This window comes from Mustela nigripes, chromosome 14 (assembly GCF_022355385.1).
Source record: "Mustela nigripes isolate SB6536 chromosome 14, MUSNIG.SB6536, whole genome shotgun sequence".
Taxonomy (NCBI): domain Eukaryota; kingdom Metazoa; phylum Chordata; class Mammalia; order Carnivora; family Mustelidae; genus Mustela; species Mustela nigripes.
Genome location: NC_081570.1, coordinates 11,328,113 through 11,353,076, shown reverse-complemented (window position 1 = coordinate 11,353,076; position 24,964 = coordinate 11,328,113). Strand labels below are relative to the sequence as shown.

The 24,964-nt window shown below is 56.6% G+C and overlaps 1 protein-coding gene across 11 annotated transcripts; it reads left to right on the top strand.

The window, feature by feature from the left end:
- The first annotated feature begins 349 nt into the window (after positions 1-349).
- ARHGEF19 (Rho guanine nucleotide exchange factor 19) lies at positions 350-24,071 on the top strand. 11 transcript variants are annotated; one of them, XM_059376324.1, is made up of 21 exons: positions 350-769; positions 979-1,893; positions 2,359-2,532; positions 4,515-4,551; positions 4,967-5,097; positions 5,319-5,384; positions 12,320-12,763; positions 13,167-13,448; positions 13,611-13,719; positions 13,804-13,880; positions 14,252-14,514; positions 15,236-15,396; positions 15,517-15,669; positions 15,917-16,046; positions 16,190-16,264; positions 16,423-16,512; positions 16,691-16,851; positions 18,966-19,124; positions 19,401-19,480; positions 21,109-21,213; positions 21,623-22,182. In XM_059376324.1, the coding sequence occupies exons 7-21, from the start codon at positions 12,349-12,351 to the stop codon at positions 21,778-21,780; spliced, it is 2,418 nt and encodes an 805-aa protein (XP_059232307.1). In that variant the 5' UTR covers positions 350-769; positions 979-1,893; positions 2,359-2,532; positions 4,515-4,551; positions 4,967-5,097; positions 5,319-5,384; positions 12,320-12,348; the 3' UTR covers positions 21,781-22,182. The 11 variants fall into 11 exon arrangements, with proteins under 11 accessions (XP_059232307.1, XP_059232306.1, XP_059232304.1 ...); XM_059376323.1 differs by having other exon boundaries at positions 4,895-5,097; XM_059376321.1 differs by lacking the exon at positions 4,967-5,097 and having other exon boundaries at positions 4,515-4,612.
- Positions 24,072-24,964: the final 893 nt, after the last annotated feature.

Genomic DNA, 24,964 nt, shown 5'->3' with positions numbered 1-24,964 from the left:
ACTCGGTGAGACTTGGGCCAGACAAGACTCTTGCCCCACATCACCCGAGCCCAGAGTAGCCAACGGACGGCCCTCTCTTAAGTCCCCTCTCCCTCTGTGAGCAAGCCTGTGGCATCTCTGGTCCGTTGCTTGCAACGGGCAGTGGGTAGTTCCCCCTTAGAAACAAACCCAATTCCTCTTGCTGCAGCGCAACCTACTTCCTTTAATTCTGGCTTCAGTGGGACTGATAAACCCAGTCCCCTGCCTCCCGCCCGGGAGAGAAAGAGGCGGACCCTTCCTAACTGTCCTCCCTGCCATGGCGTAGTCTTCGTGCTCTTAAGGGATGGGCAGCTGTGCCCTCTCCCCCCGCGCGGCGGCGCTCGCAGTGTGCGCTCCAGTGGAACCAGTGGAGACGGGCTGAGCCGGCTGGGTACCCGAAGCTGAGCGCGGGCTCCCCTAACAAGCTCTGGGACCTGCGCAAGCGACTGCACCACCTCATCTGTAAAATGGACTTTACTGTCGTGTCAGCCCCTCAGAGGGGCTGATGCTTTAGTGGGCGAAGTGTGCACAGCGCTCAGCCTGACACACTGGAGATGCCCAATACTTGGGAAACAGCAGCCACTGCTCGAGGACGCCGGCCCGCTCAGCGTGTATCCACGTTTATAAAACGGGGGCGCTAGTTCCCTCCTCGTTTGAATTTCAAACGAGAAAAGGCGCGTCAAAATGCTTTTGAAGGCGGAAAGGACCCTCGCGCACAACGGGATCTGTCAGCCCCAGCCGGGGTCTCAAGGTAAGGGGCTCGGGGCTCTGGCCCACCGGGAACCCTGGCCCCCAGGCGCACGGTCCCGCGCCCAGGCCGTGCACTTCGCCAAGCTGAGCGCAGCCCGGGTGCTGCTCTGGTTCTACGCAGAGAAACTGAGACTGAGTAGTGGGCCGGGGAGGAGTCGGCCCGGGTGTGGAGTGTCGCCAGGCGCGGGTGACTCTGCTCTTGTCCCCCAGGCCCGATCCAACCTGGCCTCGGACGGCTCGGAAGAACCGCTGCGACGCCTGCGCCTGCCTATACAACTCTCTGCAGCTACACGTGGCCAAGCCGGGGGACTATCCGGCGCTCCCAGCCCGCAACTCCCTGCAAGCTACGTGAGGGGGCGGGGCCTTCCGCGGAGGGGCGGGGCGCTTGGCTCCCAAGTTCTTCAGAAAAGCAACTCCCGCCTCCCTCATGCTACGTCTTCAGCCATTCTGTGTTCTAGCGGCTCCTGATACCTGATTCCCACCTCTTCAGTACCCCCTCAGCTGTCCATCTGGCTGGAACACACCAGCCCAGGCTGAGCTTCGTGGGTAGATGGGCTCTCTGGCTTTAGCAACTGCTACGTCTCCACCCTCTGCCCCAGCCTAGAAATTAGACCCTGTAATCCCATTGTGTTAGGTCTGACCCCTGCTCTGCTCACCGATTCCTAGGCAGTGCGTCCTACCACTCGTACTTCTCCAACACACAGAGACATGAATGGCAAGACAGCTGCCTGGGGAGGGTGGACCTGGGACCTTATGGGGAGGAAGCTGATGTCAGGATCCTCTCAGGCAGGTGGCAGTCAATGGGGAGCAGAAAGCCATAGCCTGTCTGCTGGCCGGAGTCTGCGCTACAGGCTTCCCACTGCGTGAAGGAGAGAAGACAGAGCTCAGCCCTCTTCTGCTGCTGGGGCATCAGGAGGGAATTCTGGGACCGCCCTGCAGCCCTCCCTCTGTTCATCTGCCTAGGACCCCTTTGCACTGCCCGGGTATCAGGTGCCTGAGGCACACCCCAACCCTCACCGATTGCTGCACTCATCCTGGGCCTCCTGGCGATGCTGGCACAGGCACCAACCCTTACACCTTGTATGAGAATACTTTGGGGAGACGGAGGCCATCGACTTTGGCTAGGTGAGTCGGGCAATGGGGGGTGGGGGCTGGGAGCTGAGGTCAAGTACAGTGATGATGGCTCACGGACTTTGTCACCTCTTCTGGCTTTTGCACACAGCCTGTCTGCTGCCCTTAGGGGCACCTTGGTCTTTATCTCTGGCCTTATTACCATGGGTACCAACACACCATGAGTGGCTGGAGCCGGGGGCAGGAGGATGGGCTGGGTGGGCCAGATCAGCTGGCTGGTTGAGAACAGCCCTTCCCAGGATGGGCAGCTTTAGCTCACAGGGAAGAGATCTGGGTCATGAGGGTGCCTTCCTTATGTGCCCACTCTGCAACACCTGTGCCACGTGGAATATTTCCAAGATCTGCCCCATGGCCAGGTGAGACAGGGACAAGGGAATGGACAGGGCTTGGAACACCTGGGCCTGGCTGCAGGGAAGGTAGTTCTGGTCCTGCAGTGTGTCTTCTCTCCCTCCCTTACAGCTGGGCTGCTTCTCTATCTGGCAACTGTGTTCTTCAGCATCTTCATGTCCTTCTGAGCCCTTCTGAGCTACAGCCTTCCTGCAGCACTGGAAGGGCAAGAGCATCCCCTTGGCCCACCACTAGGACCTCAGTGGCTTCCAGGAAGAGGAAGTGATGCCCAGTGCAGCCTGCCAGGTCCGGAACTCCACTTCCCAGAATTCTCAGAGACCACAAGGCATGCTGGGAAGAGCCCAGACCAGAGACCATCATTCCAGGTTCCAAATCTGGCTCCTTCCCACACCTCCTGGGTTACTTACCACCCTCCCCTGAGATCAGGATGAAACCAGGTTTGGTGAGATTAAACACTGGGCATATTTAGGGTCTCAAAGAGAAACTCTGGCACAGGGAGGAAGAGGAGAAGCATTCCATTCACCCATCCAGCCAGCTTCCCACCAAACACCCCATCACTGATCCTGAATCTCTTTGCTTGTCCACATCTCCACCGCCGCTCCCTCCCCCATCCCCACCCCCTGTCCCAGCCACACCGCTTCACCTGGACCACTGTGGTAGCTTTCCCAAGATCTCCCTGCTTCCATGTTTACCCTACTTAATTCATTTTCAGGGTCAGGGTGACCTTTTGAAAACACAAATCACATCATGCATTGCCCTCATTCAACACCTTCTAGGGGGTCGTATTATGCCCTATGGGCTGCATGAGGTTAAACAGATGTGGGAGGACCGAGAAAGCAGTCAGGGAACACAGAGGTAGCAAAATCAATGTGAATGGTGCCCTCTAGAATATGGTGGTATACAGCTCATGCACCCTAAAGAATGGCCCTGCCTTTGCACAGACTGATCTTCCCTGCCATTACCGCCACCACTGTGGGATGCTGCCCCCCCCACAACTCCTTACTTAGATCAGTCCTTCATCGGACTTGTTCACAATTACATATTTGTGCTTGTTCATTTGAGGTCTGTCTCCCCAACTAGACTGTGGTTCCATCAGGGCCTAAGCCGTGCCCAGGTTGTTCACCACAGCATATCTAGTATCTACTGCAGAACCGTATGTGTTCAGTTAATAGTTATTCTTTTAAAGATTATTTTTAATAATCTTTAAAAGATTATTCTTTTAAAGATTATTTATTTTGGGGGGAGGGCAGAGAGAGAGAGAATCTCACACAGATTCTGCACTGAGTCTGGAGCCTGATACGGGGCTCGATCTCATGGCCCTGAGATCAGGACCTGAGCCAAAACCAAGAGTTGGATGCTCAGTCATCTGAGCCAGCCAGGTGCCGCAGTCAGTTCACAGTTTTTTGTTGTTGTTTTTTTTAAAAACATTTTATTTATTTATTTGACAGACAGAGGTCACAAGTAGGCAGAGAGGCAGGCAGAGAGAGAGGAGGAAACAGGCTCCCTGCGGAGCAGAGAGCCCGATGCGGGCTCGATCCCTGGACCCTGGGATAATGACCTGAGCCGAAGGCAGAGGCTTTAACCCACTGAGCCACCCAGGCGCCCCAGTTCACAGTTATTGAATGAACTAGTGCATTATCCATTATCTGTCCATCCGTCCTCATGCCGGTCAGCCATCCCTCTGCTCATCCACAGTTATCCACCTGTCTGTCCACCGATCTGCCCTTCTGCTCACTCACTTGTGCACCCACTCATGGAGATTTGCCAATTTTTCCTATCCGGTTTACCCACCCATTGGTTCCTCTCCCGTCCATCACACGTACCTTCCATCTATGCATGCATCCATCCACAGGTGTTTAGCCAGAACCTTGAGGGGAAAGGCCCTGCAGAGACAAAAATGACTTGGACCTCATTCCTGTATTTCCAGAACTCCCTACACAGGCAGAAAAAGATGGGGGCTCCCCCCACCCCGCGGTTGTAACACCCAGCCTCTTGGGCCCCAGGAGGCACACCTGTTGCCTCTCTGAACACGAGTGTGCATGTCCAGAGTTGGCCACTCTGGGCCCACAGATGGCCCAGATCCCAGTGACAGGGTTTTGAAGGAGTCGCACTTCCCTCCCACATTGCTCCTGCCTTCCTCACCAACTCACCAGCTCTGCAGCCATCCTTGTCATGGTGAGGGGGCTTTGGGCCCTTGCGCCGGCACCCCTGCTTGCTTTGCTCAACAACAACCAGTTGGAGAGCTGTTTATTTTTTATTTATCACAGGTTCCCCTGCGAGTCTTGGAGGCCAGAGGCTGAGCAGGTACAGGGCACTGGAATCTGGCTGCCTCTGCTTAAGGCCATGGCTCACCTTCATTGTGAATGTGAGCATGGGGCAAAGGAGGGGCATACAGGGTCAGAGGGGGAAATAGAGATCAGAGTCCGGGAAAGGCGGCTTAGCAATGGGGAAATGGGGGCTGAATTCCAGGGTCAGAGATAGGAAGGTAAGAGGTAGAGTTCCAGGATTCTGGACGCGGGCTCATCCTGCCCACGGGAATGGGTTTGGACCCAGGGTAGCTGGGGAATTGGGCCTTGGAGTCCCTCTGGCCCTGCAAGCTTTTCTCCTCGCCTCCACCGCGGACCTAATGCATCTCCTGCGCCAGTAGGAACACCACAGCCTTCTGTGCAGCTTAGTCAACTGCACAACTGCGCCCGCACCTCCAATCTACCTTGCCCAGGTGGACCTCACGCCCTCCAAATGAGAGCCTCAAGGAGGGCCTCTGGGCCTGTCTGGGAGGGGTGGAGCGCTGAGCCTAGGAAGCACGGGGCCTGGCTGGGGGGCCGGGGCGCTGAATCTGGAGGCCGAGCGGTGAGTCCGTGGGTGGGAGGGATGGGGCGGGGCCTGACTGGGAGGACAGAAAGCTGAGTCTGCGCGGGGGGCGGGGGGGCAGGGGTGGGGGGGGGGGGGAGGGAGGGGGGGAGAGTATCCTGAGGGGACCGGGCCAGGCTCTAGGGCCCGGAGGGGCGGGAGAGACTCGCCGGACCCCGTGCCCTCCTCAGCTCAGGTACGCGGCCTTTTGCGACCCACAGGGGAACCTCACCCTCTTCTACTGGAAGCTACTGGCCCTGCGTCTGGGCTTCATCGTCGCCTTCGAGGTAGGCTCAGCTATTTGTGTGTGGGACACACTGGGGTTGAAGTTCAAGTTTAAGCGCTGCCGCGGCCCAGATGTAAACGGGGGGTATGCTATAGGGTAGTATCTACTTCATAGGGTCGTTATGAAGATTCGGTGCCAAGCCCTTACACAGTGTCCAGCACTGTGTACGTGCTCAATAAGCAGCACTACCACTACCACTGTTCTCTTTAGGCAACGACCTGAAGGAAGGAGAGGAGGCATGCTCCCTCCAGCTTTGCTTAGGATCCTTTCTCCAGCTCGGCCTCTACCAGGGTCCCTAGTGTTACAGGTTTCGAATTATGCCTGTGTCTTTGGGCAAATGACAACCGCTTTATGCTTCAGTCTCTTCATCTGTAAAACAGGAGTAGTAACTGTCCTCACCTCCTAGTGTTGTGAGAATTAAGTGAATTAATACCCGGGAAACCTCAGAACAGAGCCTAGCATTCAGCAAGCGTCGATAAATGAAGGTAACTAAGGGATTCACTGTCTCTTTGGCTCCCCCATGCCCCCAGCACGTGGTGTTCGTGCGCCTCCTCGTCTGGCTCGTGCCCGACGTTCCAGCCGCCCTGGTGACCAAAATAAAGCGCGAGCGTTGTCTGGTCGTGCAGGAGCCTGCGGACAACCGGGAGGTGCTGCCTTCGGTCAGCGCGGCTAAAAGACCCTGGCCCCTCCCTGACCACGCCCCTCGGCCCGCCTCCAGGCCTTAGCTCAGCCCTCTCTTGCCACGCCCTCTGGTTTGGCCTCTCCCATAGGGAGAATTGGCCGGTTTCCTTCTCCAAACTCCGCCCACTTCCCGCCCCTTCTATGACAGTGTCCCCACTGGAGTCCCCTCTGCTCTCCAGGACCAATTTACTTAGCCTGACCAAGCCATGCTTTCTGTCCTTTGCAGCAGGGGCACTGTCCCCAGAGCCCGGGACCCGGGGCGAGTGAGGCGGAACGGTCTTTCAAGAATCCTGGGCTCTCCTGATGCTTCCTTCCCCTTGGGGGGGGGGGTCTTCTGCCTCTGGCAGGGGGTCTGGGCAGTACCTTGGCCAGCGGCCCCAACGTCGGCCTCTGAACTGGACTGTGAGGATTAAAGCTCTCTGAAGACCGCTAGTCTCGCATTGCCTCCCTCTCCCTGTCGCAGTCTCCTTTTCCACGTGCAGTGCTGGCAACAAACCTCTCTGCCCCCCAGGGTGCCGCCTCTCCACGGACACTTGGTTTACACACACATGCTGTGCAGTGTCTCTTCATCATGTCTGCGTGCTCTAGAGATCGAGGGAGTGGAGGGACGCTAATCACTCAGTACTGAATGGTCACCCGTTGGTAGGGGATCTGGGCCCTGGACACCTACCCCATATGCTCAAGAAGGCCTGCAGTGTATGAGTAATAGTAAGAGGGTTTAAGTTAGGGGAGCTGAAACACCTCCCAATGGACGTTTACACACTTTTCACCAGATCTTCCCAAAAGCCTGGTCACGTGGTCCTGGGCTGTGGCTTAGGACAGAGGTTGGTGGCTGAGTCAAAGACCTGGGCTTGAGTATGAGTTCTGACACCTATTGGCTGTATGAACTTGAGCAAGTGATTTAATCCTTTGGGCCTTAGTTTCATATCTATAAAATAGAGACTTCATAGAGCTGATGAGAGATTGAATGGGATAATCCCCCCTGATTTAACATGTACTTGTGGGAGCAATAACAGGGTCGTGGCCAAGAGTAAATGAATACAGTATACCCTGCTTTTCAAAAGTTTGTGTTACAACCACTTGGCTTCCCCCAAAGACCTCTATTACTACCTGTTTTCACCAACCAGAGGAAATACAGAGAAAATGTTTGCTATTGCGGAAAATGGTGAAAAAAGGAGGAAATAGCATTCAACATTTGTTTTGCAAAGATCCATTATAGAGGCAGCAAACACCCTGAGCGGAGAGCCTGCCCCACCAAGCTCTTCCCCGCCCCACACTCGGCAACTCAGTATCAAACTACCAGAACTTTGAACTGTGTCCAGGAGCATCTGTCCTTTATCTCGATTAATTTTGCCATCTGTTAGGAAGATGTGTCCTCAAGTATCAGAAAAGTCTAAGAGAGGTTATTTTGGGGGTATGGAAATGCTGAAAAAACATTTTTCCATATACATTAATGGTAACTGCTTCTTTATTTTGTGCCATTTTTGGCTTAGGAAAGCTTTTGTAGGAAGGCTCTACTTTGGGGTAGTGGGGGAAACCTGTAAACAGATGTGAAGTGCTCAGAATAGTGCCTGGCACATAGTGCACAATAATTTATTCACAACATGAGTATTGGTATTTGTGTACATATTGGAATTAACACTGAGTGTCTGGCCATTATGGAGCGCTTAAATAAGTGGCAGGTAGTATTAGGAAAAGAACAGCTTTCCCTTTCATGGGCTTGGGATGATTGCATGGTTGCTGCAGTCTCCTTACTGGAGGCTGGTTCTGCTTGGGCTGTTGGTTTATTGAGGGCTCATTCAGTGTGGACTACAGACCCAGAAGGCTTCCTGGAGGAGGAGGCCATTGGAAATGGCAAGGTGGGTCATTCCAGGCAGCAGGGGAGGATGGGTCATTCATGACAGCAGTGATGCTGAAAGGGTTGGTCGGGCTGGTCCTCGATGCCTCACATCACCAACTTTCGTGATTTCCATCTCTCCACCATGGAAACGAGTGTTCCTATTTTATGGGTGCTGTAGCCAGCTCAGAGAGGGTCAGCAAACTACAGAGTTCTCAGGGTCCCTGAAGAGTCCAAGGCTTGGAAGTTTCTCTGTGAAGCCACTCCTCCCCCAGCATGTCTTACGTGGGGGTTAGCTTCAGAAGAGGGGTGAACTGTTTCTTGGACAGAAAAGCAGTGCTTCCTCCATCTTTAGGACATCGGTCTGGGGTCCTTCAGAACCTCTCCTGGGCATAGGACTCCCATTGTTCCAGCCCCCCTCTTGTACCCCAGACTGGCCAAACCGGTTCTGGGGAAGGGGGGCGGGGAGCAGGCACGTTGAGACAGCCGCCCGCCTGCCTGCGAGGTTCCCTTTCCCTCCGCCTTCGCCTCCCCCCCTCCCCGCCCCACACAATACCCAGGATCGTGCATTGCCCGGCTCAGGGGCCATGCTGACATCGCCCCCTGAGGACCCAGCTGCAACCCCAGAGCCCCCAGGTGGTCTGGAGCCCTGGACCGTGTCAGAGGCTGGACGGAGCTCCCTGGCTGAGGTAGGGCCCCACCCTGCTGCCGGCAGTACTATCCTCCTCCCGCCAGTGTTCCCAGAGTGCGTCCTTTGTGCTGCCGGCCTGGCCTCTGATCCAGGCTCCCACCCACTTATGGCCTCCTGAGGCTCCACAGCCTGTTTGGCTTGGATCCCCCTTCCGGCCATGACCTTCCACTCGGCTTTGTCCCTGAAGGGGCACAGGGGCCATGGCAGGGCCCTACTCCTCTGGGCACTGGGGCAAGGGGGACCAGGGAGGGGGCAGGGAAATCCTGGGCGTAGGAAGCCAGAGGTGATCTCCCTGAACCACAGTAGTATCCAGAGACCCTCCCTGCCAGCCTTGCCAAGTGGGTTCCTTGTCTGTGTGATTAGCAGCGTCCACTGGATGGAGCCCTCCTTGGTCCCTACTGTCCTTCTCTGGCCATGGAGACACTCATGATGACATGAGCTTCCTAGAGGGGGCAGCCAAGAGGGACTTCCCATGTTACTTTACAGATGGGGACACTGAGGCCCAGGAATAGGCTATGACTCGCCTAGGGCCACACAGCTGGTAGTGTCAACACTGGGCTTGAACCTTAGGGGTTTTCCCCTATAGGTTCCAGAATGACCCTTGGCACTAGAATATTCAGTGATCATTTCTGGGGCTGGGAATGAACATGCTACTTGGGGCCAGTTCTCTTCCTGAGGCTTTTTCCTTTTTTTTTTTTTTTTTTTTTTTACTAGCAGAGATGAGCTGCACACAATATGAACACAGCTCAACGTCTCCTTGGTCCCGAGCACCAAGGTTGAGTGGGCCACATCTTTGGAAGGCCATAGGGCTGGTATCCCAGCTAGATGGGTCATTGCCTTTTGGTCTGACAGAGGTGGAGGTTGACTCATCCCTGACTTTTCCCCTAGGGACCTGCCTCCAGCCTCCTCTCTACAGAAAACCTACCACCTTCCCCTGGCATTCACCTAGGCTTCTCCTCTAAGGTCTTAATAGGGGGTGCTCCTGCCCCAAGGCTTCCATGTTTTTGCTCATTTATCCCTGTAACTCAGGAGGGTGTGGGGTGGTGTGCTCCCTGCCTTCCAGGGGCTTCCGAGATCCAAGTGGAGAGGATCTCCCAGGATATAAGGGGAGCAGAGCACGTGTGTATTCTTGCACACGGGTCCTCACGGAAGCAAGTGGGACTTCTATGTCAAGAACTTCAGAGTCCTGGAGAGAAAGAGACTTCTCTGGCAGGCAGTGTTCCCGAGTCTCCTTCCTCACGCTCCTACAAAGAACGGTGGGTCTCATCCTCACTGACTCAGTTTCCCCATCCGTGGGATGACCCAGGCCACCTGCCCGACTAGAGAAAGACTAATTATAATACTCAGGAGAATGACTATCAACTACGAAGCTCCTACCACATGCAAGGGGCTTTACACGCGCTGTCATTGATTCACACATTAGTGTTGTTTTTTTTTTTAATATTTTATTTATTTATTTATCAGATGGAGATCACAAGTAGGCAGAGAGGCAGACAGAGAGAGAGAGGAGGAAGCAGGCTCCCTGCCAAGCAGAGAGCCCGATGCGGGGCTCGATCCCAGGATGCTGGGATCATGACCTGAGCCGAAGGCAGAGGCTTTAACCCACTGAGCCACCCAGGTGCCCCTCACACTTTAGTGTTTTAAAGCTGGTATGAGTGGCCTATTTATCAGATGAGGAAACAGAGATGTGCTCAGATGGACAGAGGTTTAAGGTACATGCTAAAGTTGTCCCTGTGGAGAGGGCCTGGCAGAGTAACTGTCTCTTGGGAGCAGCCCCACCCCAGGCAGGCACTGAAGAGAGCAAGGGAGAAGCTGTGCAGATAGAGTGGTGCTCCTCCCCCCGGTACTCTCCTCCATCCCTCCCTCATCCCTCGGTCACTGACACTGTCACCGACACTGTCACCGTTTCTCTCAAGTCAAGATTTTCTCCTTATCCATGTTTACTGGGTCCCTGGCTATTTCAGCTGGAACAGTTAGCCGTTACCTCCTCCAGGAAGCCTTCCTGGAATGCTCAGGTCAAGTCGAACCCAGCGCTGATGGTTCCTCTGGCTTGGCTCCTGCCAACCCTGAGTTGAAACTGTCCTCATTTTTAGCTCCCTCACTAGACTGGCAACGCAGTGGGCCACAAAACGTTTGTCCATCTGTCTCCCTGTTTTTTTTCTGGGCTTTGCATCTGTCTTTGAGTATCTGGTCTGTGACATTTTCGGTATCTCTGTCTCTCTGTCTCCATCCCTGGGTCCCTGAATGTCTCGGCATCTGTGGTTTTCTGGGTTGGAGTGTTTTGGTGTCTCCCGTGCTGAGATGCTGCCTAAAGTCTCTCCGTATCTCTGGGTCTCTATCTCTGTCTCCTGGGTCTCCTTGCCCTGCCAGGCTGGGCATTGCTCCTCTGGCCACAGGGGGCCTCTGGGGGGGGGGGTCCTTGCTGCCCCGCCTGCCCACAGTGAGGCCAGGCAAGGGTAGGCCCCCGCCCAGCCCACTGCCTGTTCCCTCCCTCCCTCCCGCTTGCCTCACCACAGGGTTTGATGAATCAAACTCTTTGTCTGGGTGGGATCTCCCCCAGCCAGCTGGGCAGAGAGAGGGCTTCCCCAGCCGCGGGGAGCAGGAGCAGAACAAGATCAGCAGCGGCCCTCGGCTGGAGAGGTGAGGGGCTGCGGGAGGACCGCCGGTGGAGGGACAGGGGAAGGGCTGTGAGGGCTCAGATCCCTCTGTCATCAGGCCTGTCCCGAGGCTCTGGCAGACTCCTTGGGGATGACTTCCTGCCCAGAGAGGACCCAGTCAGCCTGGCTCGATCTGGGGCTGAGAGCCCGGGTAGGGAAGAACCCCTCTCTCGCCCCAAACTGGGGAGCTGGGACATCTCCCTGCCCTTCTCCCGGGAGGGCCTAGCCTGATCTCCGTGGTGGCCCGCCTGCCAGTCTGTGACCCTCCCAGCCAGCCTGGCAGGGTGTGGGCACTACTCAGAGCTGAAGGCTGCAACTCTGGGCATGGGAGGGGAGGTTGGGTAACACCAAAGCAAGGACTTCTGGGCCTGTGTGTGTGCGTTGATATCTCGGTGTGTGAGTGTGAATAGAACAGGAGTGTGAGAAAGCTTGAGCAGATACATAAATATCTAATGGGTCAGCATGTGTGTGTGTGTGTGTGTGTGAGAGAGAGAGAGAGAGAGAGAGAGAGTCTGTGAATATATGTAGTTGTGTGAAAAGTGTGAATGTGTAAGCCTGTGAATATGAAGTGTCTGAGTGTACCCATGAAAGTGTGTATGTCCATGTGTCTCCTTGGAAGGAAGCATGTGTGCATGTGCATGGAACATACACAGATTGTGTGACAACATATGTATGTGTGTCTGATCATAGGTCAGTGAGAGTTGAAAATGCACGAGCTGGTTCAAAGCACAGACTCAGAAGCAAGACTGCCTGGGTTTGAATCTTGGCTCTCCCCTATGCCAAATAACCTCTGTGCCTCCCCGACCTCACCTAAAAAAATGGGGATAAAACTAGCGTCACCTCAGGGTGGTGAGGATTAGATGAAATGACATATAAAAAGCACTTGGCCTGCCATTTGGTAAGTGCCCAGTAAGTATGAGCTGTTACTATGCGAATAGGTGTGTGAGTGTGCTTGAACAGATGTGTGCGCATGTGTGTACACAAGGGTTTGTCCAGGCCTCCAAGACAAAGGTGGCTTGCTGGCCAGCCCTCCTGTTCTGTGTCTGCCTCTCATACCTTTTCCCCTGCAGGCTCAGGTGGGTGGCAGAGCAAAGGAGGAATGGACTGTGGGCCACCTGCCACCCTCCCGTCCCACCTGGCTGGGCCACGTGGCACTGACCGCCGCCCAGTAGCTGTGTGCCAGCAGGAGAGTCTGTCCTTTGCAGAGCTGCCCACCCTGCAGCCCCCGAGCCCTGTGTGTCTGGATCTCTTCCCTGTTGCCCCAGAGGAGCTTCGGGCTCCCGGCAGCCGCTGGTCCCTGGGGACCCCTGCTCCTCTCCAAGGGCTGCCATGGCCACCATCCCCGGAAGTCCCAGACACCGAGATCTCCACCAGTGGGGGGCTGCGGCCCAGCAGAGCTGGCAGCTGGCCACACTGTCCTAGTGCCCAGCCCCAAGCTCTGGAGGGACCCTGGAGTCCCCAGCACCCACAGCCACAGCGCCGGGCCAGTCACGGTTCGGAGAAGAAATCTGCATGTAAGTCACTCTGGGTGAGGGGGTGGTGGCCTAGTGGGACAGACAGGGGAGAAGTTGGGTGGCACTTTTAAGACTCATAAGCCCCACAGTTCCCCCAAACAGGCAGGACAAGTGGTAGATTCTAGTGACAAGAGAACTGGAAATCAGGGAGGACAGGTGACTTCTCAGAGGCTGCACAGCAGATGAGGGGCTGTCCTGAGCTCTTGGCCCTTTGTCCACTGCAGTCAGGCGCTCTGTTCTCTCTACTAGCCCTCTTGTTGATCCCATTTGGGGATGGGGACCAGATCCTGGCCAAAATACTGACCTTTCCCTCAGATGCTCCGGGCCACAGGGTAGCAACAGGGAGGAGTGGAGAGAGCACCTAGTGGATGCCAGCCAGTGCGCTCACCCCACTTCCCCACAGGGCGCAAGATGCGGGTCTATCAGCGTGAAGAGCTCCCTGGCAGCCCCGGAGCCCATGCTGTCTTCCTCGAGCCTGGCCAGGCAGCAGAGCAGACCCTGAGCACAGAGGAGCCCAGGCCACCGGAGCTGTCCCTACCCTCCAGGGTAGGCCTGGAGGGGCCTGAGCGCAGGCGCTTCTCAGCCTCCGAGTTGATGACCCGCCTGCACTCTTCCCTGCGTCTGGGGCGGAATTCAGCAGCCAGGGTGCTGACCCCAGGGTCAGGCACTGGCGCAGCTCGGGAAGGTACCAGCTTCTCCCCTGGGCCCTAAGAGCAGGCCATGAACCAGATGCAGCATGGGGCAAGGCCCACACTTGAGACTGGGTGCTGGTCAGCTGCAGCGTGGCACCCCAGCGCCCGGCGCCATTCTTGGAGCCACCCACCCTCAGAGCTCTCGCCCTCTCTAGGAAGATCATCTGGAAGGGAGTCGCGCAGTGTAGAGATGAGGGTGGACGGTTTGGTGATGCCAGCCCCTATTGACCCGAGCGGGTGCCATAGCGGCTGGCCCGAGCCCAGGTACTATCTCCCACTGTGCGCTCGGTCCGAGGAGGGGTGCAGGGGTGCAGGCGAAGTAGGGCCCTGACCCTGTCCGTTTCCTAGGCTGGACACGCCGGAAGAGCTGGCTCTGGGGTCCAGGAGCTCCAGCGAGCGGCGCCAGTCACGGTTTCTCCTTAACAGTACGTGGGACGAAGGGGCTGGGGGCGGGGGGGGGGGGGGGGGGGGGGGGGGGGGGGGGGGGGGGGGGGGGGGGGGGGGGGGGGGGGGGAGGCCGGGGGGGGGGGGAGGGGCCGGGGGGGGGGGGGTTTGGAGAGTTGAGAGGTTGGGATCTTGGCGAGAGGGAGGGAGAGCCGAATCTCAGGAGCGAGCACAGTGCCCAGCACGCAGTGGGTGGAAGGAGTGAGTGCGTGAGTGAACGAGTTCACGGTGTCCCGCTACCCGAACCGTCCGAAAGGCTCGTTTATTGAGGCAGGCTCTCGGGGAGCCGGGCAGGAGCCGGACCGGGCAGGCGGGCGCCCCACGGCCCTCCCCCGCCCCTCTCCCCGCCCAGCGGTCCTCTACCAGGAATACAGCGACGTGGCCAGCGCCCGCGAACTGCGGCGGCAGCAGCGCGAGGAGGAGGGCCCGGGGGACGAGGCGGAGGGCGCGGAGGAGGGGCCCGGGCCGCCGCGCGCCAACCTCTCCCCGAGCAGCTCCTTCCGGGCGCAGCGCTCGGCGCGAGGCTCCACCTTCTCGCTGTGGCAGGACATCCCCGACGTGCGCGGCAGCGGCGTCCTGGCCACGCTGAGCCTGCGCGACTGCAAACTGCAGGAGGTGGGCGCCGGGAGCCGGCTGGGCGGGGCCGGCGGGGCTGCCGGCCGGGAGGTGGCCCTGGGGCCCGCAGGGGGCGGGGCCACAGCGGGGGCGGGGCCAGGGGGACGGGGGACGGGTCCCCCGACTTAGCGGGGCCCGGGGCCCAGGGTTACCGGGCCAGCGGGACTGCACGCTGCTGGAGGTGGGCGTGGGACCCAGCGGGGAAAGCGGGGCCACGAGAGGGCGGGGCCGGCGGGACCGTCTATGCGAAAGGTGGGTGCGAGGAACTGGGGCTGGCGGCTAGCGGGGACTGAGCCGCCGCGGGAAGGAGGGGTGGGGTCAGGGGTGGGGTCCGGGGCGGAGCCAACAGGGCCGGCCGAGGGGCGGAGTCAGGCTGGGCCTGCCGAGGTGGGACCGCGAAAGCGGGGACCAGGAGGGGCGGAGCCCTCTGGAGAGGAAACGCCTAGTGGGCGAAGGACTGAGAGGGCCCGGCTGGGGGGTGCAGGCCCGATGGGTGGAGCTAGGGGTTCCACCCCTCAATCGAGGTCTTCCGTTGAGTTTGAACAAAAGCGCGTGGCCAGAGGTGGTCCCCTTCACCCGGCAGGTACTAGGTCATCGGAAGTGGGGCTGGAACAGCAGGGGGACAGGGAGGGAAAGGCGGCGTCGGAAGGGTGGGTGGTGAGTTCACAGTGTCTGAGGCGGGCCGGTCCAGCCCTTTCGATCCCGCCTCCCCCTCACTCAGGCCAAATTTGAGCTGATCACGTCCGAGGCGTCCTACATCCACAGCTTGTCGGTGGCCGTGGGCCACTTCTTAGGATCTGCTGAACTGAGCGAATGTCTGGGGGTGCAGGACAAGCAATGGCTGTTCTCCAAACTACCCGAAGTCAAGAGCACGAGCGAGAGGTGAGGGAGTGGTACGGTAAGGTGTGGTGGGGGCGGGGCAGAGCCTGTTGTGACTGGCCGGGCTCCCAGGTCTGGGTTCTCGCTTTGACCCTGACCTTGACCTCTCACCGGACCCCTCAGGTTTCTGCAGGACCTGGAGCAGCGGCTGGAGGCAGATGTCCTGCGTTTCAGTGTGTGTGACATTGTGCTGCACCACTGTCCAGCCTTCCGCCGAGTGTACCTGCCCTATGTCACCAACCAGGCCTACCAGGAGCGCACCTACCAGCGCTTGCTGTAGGGCTGGAGGCTCTGAAAGGCGGGCGTGGGGTGGTGGGAGTTGGAGATAAAGGGAGTCTTAGGCGGGAATGGTTCCTGAATAGGGCTCTCTGACCGGGGTCAGCTTAGACCCCACCCCAAAGGGCAGGAAGGATGTGACAGGAAGACACCTGAAAAACCAAGAGGGTGGCTGGGGTCATGGATCCTGGGGGTTCATAGGATCTATGAGCCCATCTGTGACCTCAGGTCCCTCCCCATCTTCCAGCCTGGAGAACCCCAAGTTCCCTGGCATCCTGGCTCGCCTGGAGGAGTCTCCCGTATGCCAACGTCTGCCCCTCACCTCCTTCCTTATCTTGCCATTTCAGAGGATCACCCGCCTCAAGATGCTGGTCGAGGTACGTGGAGGGCACCAGGCTACAGTGAGACCTGTGGGGGGAATGATGCTATGCCTCCCACAGCCCCTCCTGGGTAACCACTGGCGGGCAGGGCTATGGGTAGAGGTCCCGGTCTGTCTCACCACACCAACCTCACCCTCTAGAACATCCTGAAACGGACAGCACAGGGCTCGGAAGATGAAGACATGGCCACCAGAGCCTTCAATGCACTCAAGGAGGTGAGCTCAGCTCTCCAGGACCCCGCCCCCCAGATCCCCGGCATATCTCCAAATGAGCCCCAGCCAGCAGAGCCTCTGGTTCCCAGGTGGGAGCCTGAGGCTGGGCTCTGGGAGCCGGGGTTGGGGGACCACAGATGACTCACACACGGCCTCCCCAGCTGGTGCAAGAGTGCAATGCCAGCGTGCAGTCCATGAAGAGGACAGAGGAGCTCATCCATCTGAGCAAGAAGATCCACTTTGAGGGCAAGGTGCACACCTGCCGCTGGCGGGGTGGGGTCCACCAAGGGGCCACTCTCGTTCTGTCCTTCCCCAGGCACAGCAGGCCACTTCCTCACCCCCCCTCCCCTCCCCTCCCCTGTTCTGTGCTGTCTGCCCTGCTGTCCGGGGCCTGACCTTTTCTCCCCCTTGCCTCCCGCATACTTCCAGATCTTCCCACTGATCTCGCAAGCCCGCTGGCTGGTTCGGCATGGGGAGCTAGTGGAGCTGGCACCACTGCCTGCAGCGCCACCCGCCAAGCTGAAGCTGTCCAGCAAGGCAGTCTACCTGCACCTTTTCAATGACTGCTTGCTGCTCTCCCGGCGGAAGGAGTGAGTCTAGGCAGGGTGCGGGAGGTAGACCGGAGCCAGGTCCCTTCTCCCTGCCGTCAGGCATCACTGGGCCTGGAAGCCCCTGTCTGTGCTGCTGGGGCACCCTGAGCCTTGGAGGCTCCCCCAGAAAAGGCAGCGATGTGAGGCCAGTCCATTTTCCAGACCTGAGAACCAAGGGCTAGGCTGTGTGCAGAGGACTCAATGGTGCTCTGAGCTTAAGACGAGTAGAGCAGAGATTAAGAGCATAATTCTGGAGTCTCAGCTCTGACCCAACTCATCCAGATAATGGCCAGCATTTACTGAGTGCCTGTCCTGTGCCAGGCATGCTGTGTGCATAATTTTTTTAAATGATTTTATTTATTGATTTAACAGAGAGAGAGAGGTCACAAGTAGGCAGAGAGGCAGGCAGATGGGGAGGGGGAATGAGGCTCCCTGCTGAGCAGAGAGCCCAATGTGGGGCTCTATCCCAGGACCCTGACACCATGACCTGAGCCAAAGGCAGAGGCTTAACCCACTGAGCCACCCAGGTACCCCCACTGTTTGCACTATTATCCCTAGTTCTCTAAGCATCTGCCTGGAAAGTAGGCTCCCTTGTTATTCTCAACAGCATGGATCTAGTAAGTGCAGAAGCCAAGAGGGCTCCAGGGGAGGCCAGGTCTGTCTGATGTCCCATCCTAGGCTCTTAACCATTGTATTATCTTGTCTTCCATCTGTAACATAGAGACTATATGTAGGGAGACTCTGTGATAATAAGACGGGGAAAGAGCTTAGCATAGTACCTGGCACACAGTGAACACACACGCAATGTTAGCTATGATTGTTAACAGTTTGGGATGAGGGAGAAGTCTTTCTGAGTGAGGTAAACCTTCAGGCTGGATGTGATGAAGAAAGGACTTCTTAGGCTATGGGAAAGGTTTATTCCTGGTTTATTCATTCATTCACGAAAGTGTCACCGAATCCCTGTTCTCTTCCGGGCCCTGAAGGGTGCTAGGGTCATTTCCGCCTATAGGAGCTCTCAGGACAATTAAGCTATATCCTTATAACCACCTGCTCAGGGTTTTTAGGGGAAAGGTGCACTCCTACTGTAGCATCCCCTGGTATGGGGTGAGAATCTATAAAACTTCAAAGAGGAAGGGACATTTGAGCTGGGTTTTGAAGGATACATAGGAGTTTTCCAGGTGGAGAAGGAGTTTGGGAGGATATAGCAAAGTCACAGTAGGGTATAATAGCAGAGTGTGTTTGGGGGAGGATGAAGCCTAAATATGGCTAGATTCATAGAGGGGAAGGCCTTGTGGGCTTGTTGAAAGCCATCGGACAGAGACTGTGCTTTCTGAGGGCCATGGGGAGCACGGAGAGTTACGTAGACGAGTGACATTTCACTCCTGGCCAGTTTGGAGGATGGACTGGAAGGGGCGAGACCAGAAGCTATTACAATTGCCCAAATGAGAGTAGATCCACCCCCAAATGGTAGGGGGCCTGTGGGAAACGGATTCCAGGGACAGTCAGGAGTTGGGTAGGGTGGAGCTGCTGGCGGGGTGTGTGGGGAGAGGGAGGGAAGAGGCTGGAATGATGGCTGAGTTTCCTCCTGGGCTACTTGACGGAGTCTTTCCCTGGACTGGGGAACAGTGAAGGGGTCTGGTTTGGACTGGGAGATACTGACTGCTGTTCAGACAGGTTGAGAAGAAAGGACCTGTGGGACATCCTTGACCCACTCCCCTCCCCATCCTTCCCACAAGTGTTTATTGAACCCGAATGATGGGCCTGGCAGTGTGGAGCACTAGGATAGAATAGCAAAGGAGAGACATAGTTCAGCTTCTTCGTGGTCCGAGAGTCAGACACTAAGCAGCACGGGGGTCTCATCCGAGGGGCCGCCTGTTGGCTCTTTAGAACAGGGACTCAGAGAACCTGAAAGTGTGCCCTGAGGGGCAGGGACTAGTTTTGTCACCTTTTTCGTCTGCCAGGGAGTCTGTGCTCCCCATTCCTTGTGGGGGCCTGCGGGCTTTTAGGGAGGTGACTGCCTTCCGGCTTTTAGGGAGGTGACTGCCTTCCGAGAGTTTCCCCGGGGAGGGAGCCCGAGGATGAGCGGGCTGACCTCACCTGCCCCGGTCCCGCAGGCTAGGGAAGTTCGCCGTGTTCGTCCACGCCAGGATGGCCGAGCTCCAGGTGAAGGACCTGAGCCGGAAGCTGCAAGGCGTCCCCGGCCACGTGTTCCTCCTCCAGCTCCTCCATGGGCCCCACGCGAAGCACCAGTTCCTGCTGAGGGCCCGGACGGAGTGAGTGGGCTTGGGCGTGGGGGGAGAGGACCCCTGGGCGGGTTGTAGGACGGGGCCTGAGGCAGGCCACGGGTGGAGCTGGCGTCCAGCGGCTTCCGGGCCTGCTCTGTTGGGCTCAGAGCTGGGTGGGGCGCGGGCTTGGGGACAGACAGGGCTGTGGGGCGGGCATGCCCCGAGTCCAGACACCATGCCCAATCCTCCCAGCCCTGTCTCACCACCCTGGCCCTGGGAGACTGTACTTTGCACGTTGTGGCAACTCAGCCTCCCCCTCCCTAGAAGTGAGAAGCAGCGATGGATCTCAGCCCTGTGTCCCTCCAGCTCCCAGGAGGATAAAGAGTTCTTCAGCGAGGGCCAAGGTAGCAGTCTGCCTCCGGGCCCACATCCCCCCGGGGTTGGGTCCCTCACTGCTCTCCCCCTTTCCTCCCATCCTGGTGCCTTGTTGCTGGCCGAGCCGGCGGGGAGAGAGACCAGCCGGCCTGGGGCCATTGGGGGCTGCCGTGCAGACCCTTGGAAGAGCAGCGACATTTGCCTAAGCCAGGCCGGACCTCCCCGCCACCGCCACCGTCTTCCCAGTGCTCAGGCGGCGCCTGATGGCAAAGCCTTTTGTGTCCTCCCGTTTCATCCCCGCACAAGCCCATCTTACCCGCTAGAAAACAGCGGTTCAGAGAGGTTAAAGTGACTTACCCAAGTTCACCGAACTGGTAAGCCGCAGAGCTGAGACGGACGCCCTGATCTGTCTCCACTTTTGCCTCTGCCTCTGTTGCAAAGGAGCAGGAACCAAAGTGGCCACAGGGTGGGGTGGGGCGGGATGGGGGATCAGCTCTGTTGATCTAGAGGCTTCTCTCTGGGGTGTGAGTGAGGCCGGTAAGCCAGAGTGTTGCCCAGTCCGAGAGGGACCCCTGATCCAGTGGACACCAGGCTGTGGCTGAGGGTTGCCGAGCCGGGGAGTTAGGGCTCAGCTAACGAAGGGAAAAGGAAGGGAGCTTGTTTCTACCCATACTTGTTCCTCATCAGGCCTGGTGTTGGCCGCCTTTATACGCATTTAGTTTACTTAATCCTCCTGATAAGCCCGTTGGGTAGACTCATTTTCTCATATCTGAGAAAAGAGGCTCAGAAATGCTAAGTAATTTGCCCAAGGTCAGACAGGCCAGTGGAGAGCAGAGCTGGGATTCAAGCCAGGTCTGGCCCCAAAGCCTGTGGTTTTCTCAATACTGCCAGCCTGTCTCCTGTGGTAGAAAGAGCCGTGGGCCTAGATTGAAGCAGATTCTCTGGGCTAAGAGTCCTGTTTGAGCTGTGGTGTGAGCCTCGCATTCCTGAGAGGTGGTCAGAGAAGGCCCCTGAAGGAGGAAGAGGGGCAACCATGAAAAGATTTGGGGGGGAGTTCTCCTGGGAGGAGGATAGGCAGTGCAAAGGCCCTGAGGCAGGAGGGAGCTCAGAATGTTTAGGAACAGCAGGGCAGCTAGTGTTGCTGAGCTCCGTGAGCAAGGGTCCGGTGAAGGGGAAGAAGTGAGGAAGAGGGGCTTGTGAAGGCACAATGCCAGGCCATGTAGGACTTTGTAGGCTGTAGGGAGGGCTTTGGATTTTACTCAGAGGAGTAGGAAGCCCCAGAGGGTTATAATTGGCGGGGAGGTGATGTAACTTGACTCCCAGTTGAGAAGGACGGATTAGAGGGAGCCCTGGAGTACCAACAGGGGCAGATGAAGGGACCATTAGTGTTTTGTGGGGAGTGTCTGGAGGCAGGTGGACCTTGACCTGGAGGTCAGCGTCAAGGTGTTAGACTGAGCTGGGGAGGTGAGAGCCCTGGGCAATAACCCAAGCTGGCAGGGACTGGATTTACCAAGGGCTTGTATTTAGGGTAAGAGAGGAGGGTGGCCAGGGTGAGCAGACGGAGGTGCAGAGAAAATGAAGCAGCAGCAGCCACCCTCTGACCCCTCACCTTCCTCCTTCTACCTGGGGACTCCCTGACTCTCCCTTGGGCTGTCAGACCGCCCCCAGGTTCAGTGCGTCAGGACGTACAAGGCTTTGCAGCCAGACGAGCTGACTCTGGAGAAGACGGACATCCTGGCCGTGAGGACCCAAACCAGTGACGGTGAGAGGGGCCTCCTGGGAAGGCCTCCCTGATGGGACCCAGGTGGGCAGGAGGTAGCTAGATGGCTAAGATATCACAGGAAAAGGTTGTGCAAGTGTTGATCAACCACAGCATGTAGGAATCAAGTTAGACAAGAGGAGGAACTTCCCTCTTACAAAGCTGGAGGATTCAGAGCGACGGGTGGGGAAGAATGGGAAATACCCTTTGTAGAGGATGTCAGGAAAAACAGGTCAGAAGTTCATCTATGAGACTGCTAGAGGCAGGGTCCTTCCTGGAACTGGGACGCTGGGATGAGGTCACCTCTGCCCCCGGGGTGCAGACAAAGCCCTGGCCTAGGCTTTCCCTGGCAGACCCGGCCCTGGTGTCCCTTTGATGCCACTAATGCTGCTCCTGGCCCGTGTGGCTCTAGGCTGGCTGGAAGGGGTCCGCCTGGCAGATGGTGAGAAGGGGTGGGTGCCCCAGGCCTATGTGGAGGAGATCAGCAGCCTCAGTGCCCGCCTTCGAAACCTCCGAGAGAATAAGCGGATCACAAGTGCGCCCAGCAAACTGGGGGAGCCCCCTGCCTGATGGGTGGGATGCCAGCTCCGTGCCCAGCTCCTGGACAGGTCTGCAGGGACCTCTGGTGTCGCATGCCCCAGGCCGCTGCTGGTGTTCCATGGCCTGGCGTCCGGAGTGCAGCCCGTCCTCATGCTCCTCCCAGTCCACTTCAGGGCCGACGCCAGTTTCTTCCTCTGGCATAGGGACTGCACAGGTGACCTGTGATATCTGGCAAGGACTGGGGCTCACTCCCTTCATGCTGCCTGACTCTTGGTCCCTCTGGCAGGGACCCAGCTGGGGACAGCTCTGGTGCTGACGGGTGCTGGGACGTATATATAGAGAGATGTATATATATCTGGGGTCTTCTGGCCAGAGCCTGCATGGGCCCTGGCGGCTGTGACTTTTCTGTAAATAAACTCCCATGATGCCTTGGCTTGGAGTCTTCAAGCTGTCTGATGCTGCCCCCTCCAACCCCGCTTCCTCCAGCTAAAGGTCAGGAGGCTCTCTAGCTGCCTCCCAGTGGGGAGAGCTCACCCCCTATCCGGAGGAGGGGACGACAGGGCTGGGTGTGAATTAGACTCCTTTGTGTGGCAACTGACAAGAAACCGTATTCAACCAGGCATAGAGATTGAAGACACTTTATTGGCTCTTGTGTCTGTTTCTTATAGCTGCTGTAACAAATGATCGCACACCGGGTGACTGAAACCAGTAGGACTGTATTCTCTGACTGCTCCGAGGCCAGAAATCTAAAATAAGTATCCCTGGGCCAAAATCCAGGTGTCAGCAGGGCAGGACTCTGTCCTGTAGTGGGGATGTCTGCCAGGGGAGAATGGGTCTTTGCCTCTCACAGCTCTGGTGGCTGCCAGCTCTCCTCGGCTTGTGGCCACACCACTCAGACTCTGTCTCTGGAATCACACTGCCTTCTTCTCTGTGTGTCTGTGTCAGAGCTACTTCTGCCTCCCAAGGATAAGAATACATGGATTTTATTTCAGGTCCACCCAGATAATCTCTCCATCTCAGAGTCCTTACCTTAAATCCCTCCTGAAAAATCTGTCCCCCCTCCCTTGTTTATCATAGAAGATAATAATTACCAATTCTGGGACTAGGAGGCAGATATCTTTTAGAGGACCATGTCTCAGCCTTCCACAGTTCTCAAAACTAAGAAATATATGGACAAGGTGGGCTTCAAGCAAGGCTTGATCCAGCAGCTCCTGTGACATCACTGAGGACTCTGCTCTTTCCATTCTTCCACTTGGTTGTCCTTGGTATTGTCTTCATCCTAAGGCCTCCAGGGGCTTCTTCATTCACATCCAACATGAAAGGAGGGTATTTTGTTTTTAAAAGATTTTATTTATTTATTTGACAGACAGAGAGAGCACAGCTGGGGGAGAAACAGGCAGAGGGAGAGGGAGAAGCAGGCTTGCTGAGCAGGGAGTCCAATATGGGGCTTGATCTCAGGACCCCGGGTCATGACCTGAGCTGAAGGCAGAAGCTCAATGACTGAGCCACCCAGGTGCCCCTGGAAGGAGAGAATTTTCTTTGTCCCAGCATTCCCTGTCCAAGTCCGGGGATGCTTTCTAACTAGACCAGCTTAGGTCATGGGGCTACCTCTGGGCTGATCACGGTGGCCAGGGGTGGTGTGTGCTGAGAGACCTATCCTAGGTCATGTGCTTTAGCCCTGGAGTCAGGTTGGGGACCTACCCTTCTTGGAACCCCCTTGGTTCCCACGTGGAGTCTGATGGCTGCTGCACAGGAGAGGTGGCTTCTGGGGAGGCCAATGAACATTGAAACCCAAATTACCCAGGAGAGGAGAAACACCAGGGAAATGAGCTTGAGATGCAAACACACCTGCGCGGACCAGAGCATCCTTCACCTCTCAAAAGGAGGTCATGGGGCAAAGAAAACGTGAGCCAGGTTGGTCCTAGAAGGCAAACATAGGCAGATGGGGAGCCACTCAGACCCATGAAGGAGCTTTTGGGAATGGCTTTCTAGCCTGAGATGGTGCAGGGAGGGTGCAGTGTGTGGGCGAAGGGGACAGACACATTTGAATTTGAATCCTGGTTCAGACACTGATACCCATGTGACTTTTTTTAAAGGTTTTATTTATTTGTTTGACAGAGAGAGAGATCACAAGTAGGCAGAGAGGAGGAGGGAGCAGGGGCTCTCTGCTCCCTGCTGAGCAGAGAGTCAGATGCCGGGCTCGATCCCAGGACCCTGAGATCATGACCTGAGCCGAAGGCAGAGGCTTAACCCACTGAGCCACCCAGGCGCCCCCCCCCCACCATGTGACTTTTTAAAATAAAGTTTTTACTTTGGAATAATTATAGATTTACAGAAACATTTCAGAGGTGGCCCAGAGAGTGCCACATGTCTGTTCCCCTGCTGTTAAGATCTTCCATTACCATGGTACCATTGTCAAAACTAAGAAACCAACGCGGGTACATGACTATTAACTGAACTCCAGCTTTTATTCGGATTTCACCGGTTTTCCCACTAATGTCCTTTTTCTGGTCCAGGAATTGGATCCAGGATCCCACACTGTGTCTGGTTGTCATGTCTCCCTGGTGTCCTCTGGTCAGCACCGGTTTCCTCTGTCCGCCCTCGGTTTCCATGACCCTGACAATTTTAGGAAGTTCTGGTCAGAATTTTGTTAGACTGGCCCTCCATTTGGGTTTCTCTGGTGTTTTTCTGATGACTGGACAGAAGTTCTGGGTTTGGGGGACGAATACCTCAGAGGCCAAGGGCCCTTCTTGTCACATGATCGCAGGAGGCATGTGATGCCCGCGCGGTGTCCACGTGACTTATTGGTGACATTAACCTTGCTGACATCGGTAAACTGGAGTCTGCTTCCTCCGCTGTGATGTTTACTACCTTCCCCTTCCCATACTGTCTTCTTGGGAAGCAAGTGCAACCCACTCTCAAGGCACGCTCCCACTAACTGGTGGGTACGTCTACCTGGATCCCATTATTTAATATTCTTCTGCGAGGAAGATCTGTTCCTTTTCTCTATTTATGTAATCAGTTATTATAAAGGACCTGTGCCTTTATGGATCTTTCCTCTGGGTTATAATTCAATACTAAGTTATGTATTTTGTTGTTTAAATTATTCCAGCTTTGGCCATTGGGAGCTCTTTCCAACTCGCTCCGGTGTCTGTTTTAGTTTAGTTTAGTTTTTCTTTTTTTAAAAGATTTTATTTATTTATTTGACAGACAG

Coding starts and splice junctions, on each gene's coding strand:
- ARHGEF19 (XM_059376318.1), top strand. CDS start 8,489: ATGCTGACATCGCCCCCTGAGGACCCAGCTGCAACCCCAGAGCCCCCA. Junction 14,515..15,235: donor GCGACTGCAAACTGCAGGAG/GTGGGCGCCGGG, acceptor CCCCTCACTCAG/GCCAAATTTGAGCTGATCAC. Junction 16,513..16,690: donor AGATCCACTTTGAGGGCAAG/GTGCACACCTGC, acceptor GCATACTTCCAG/ATCTTCCCACTGATCTCGCA.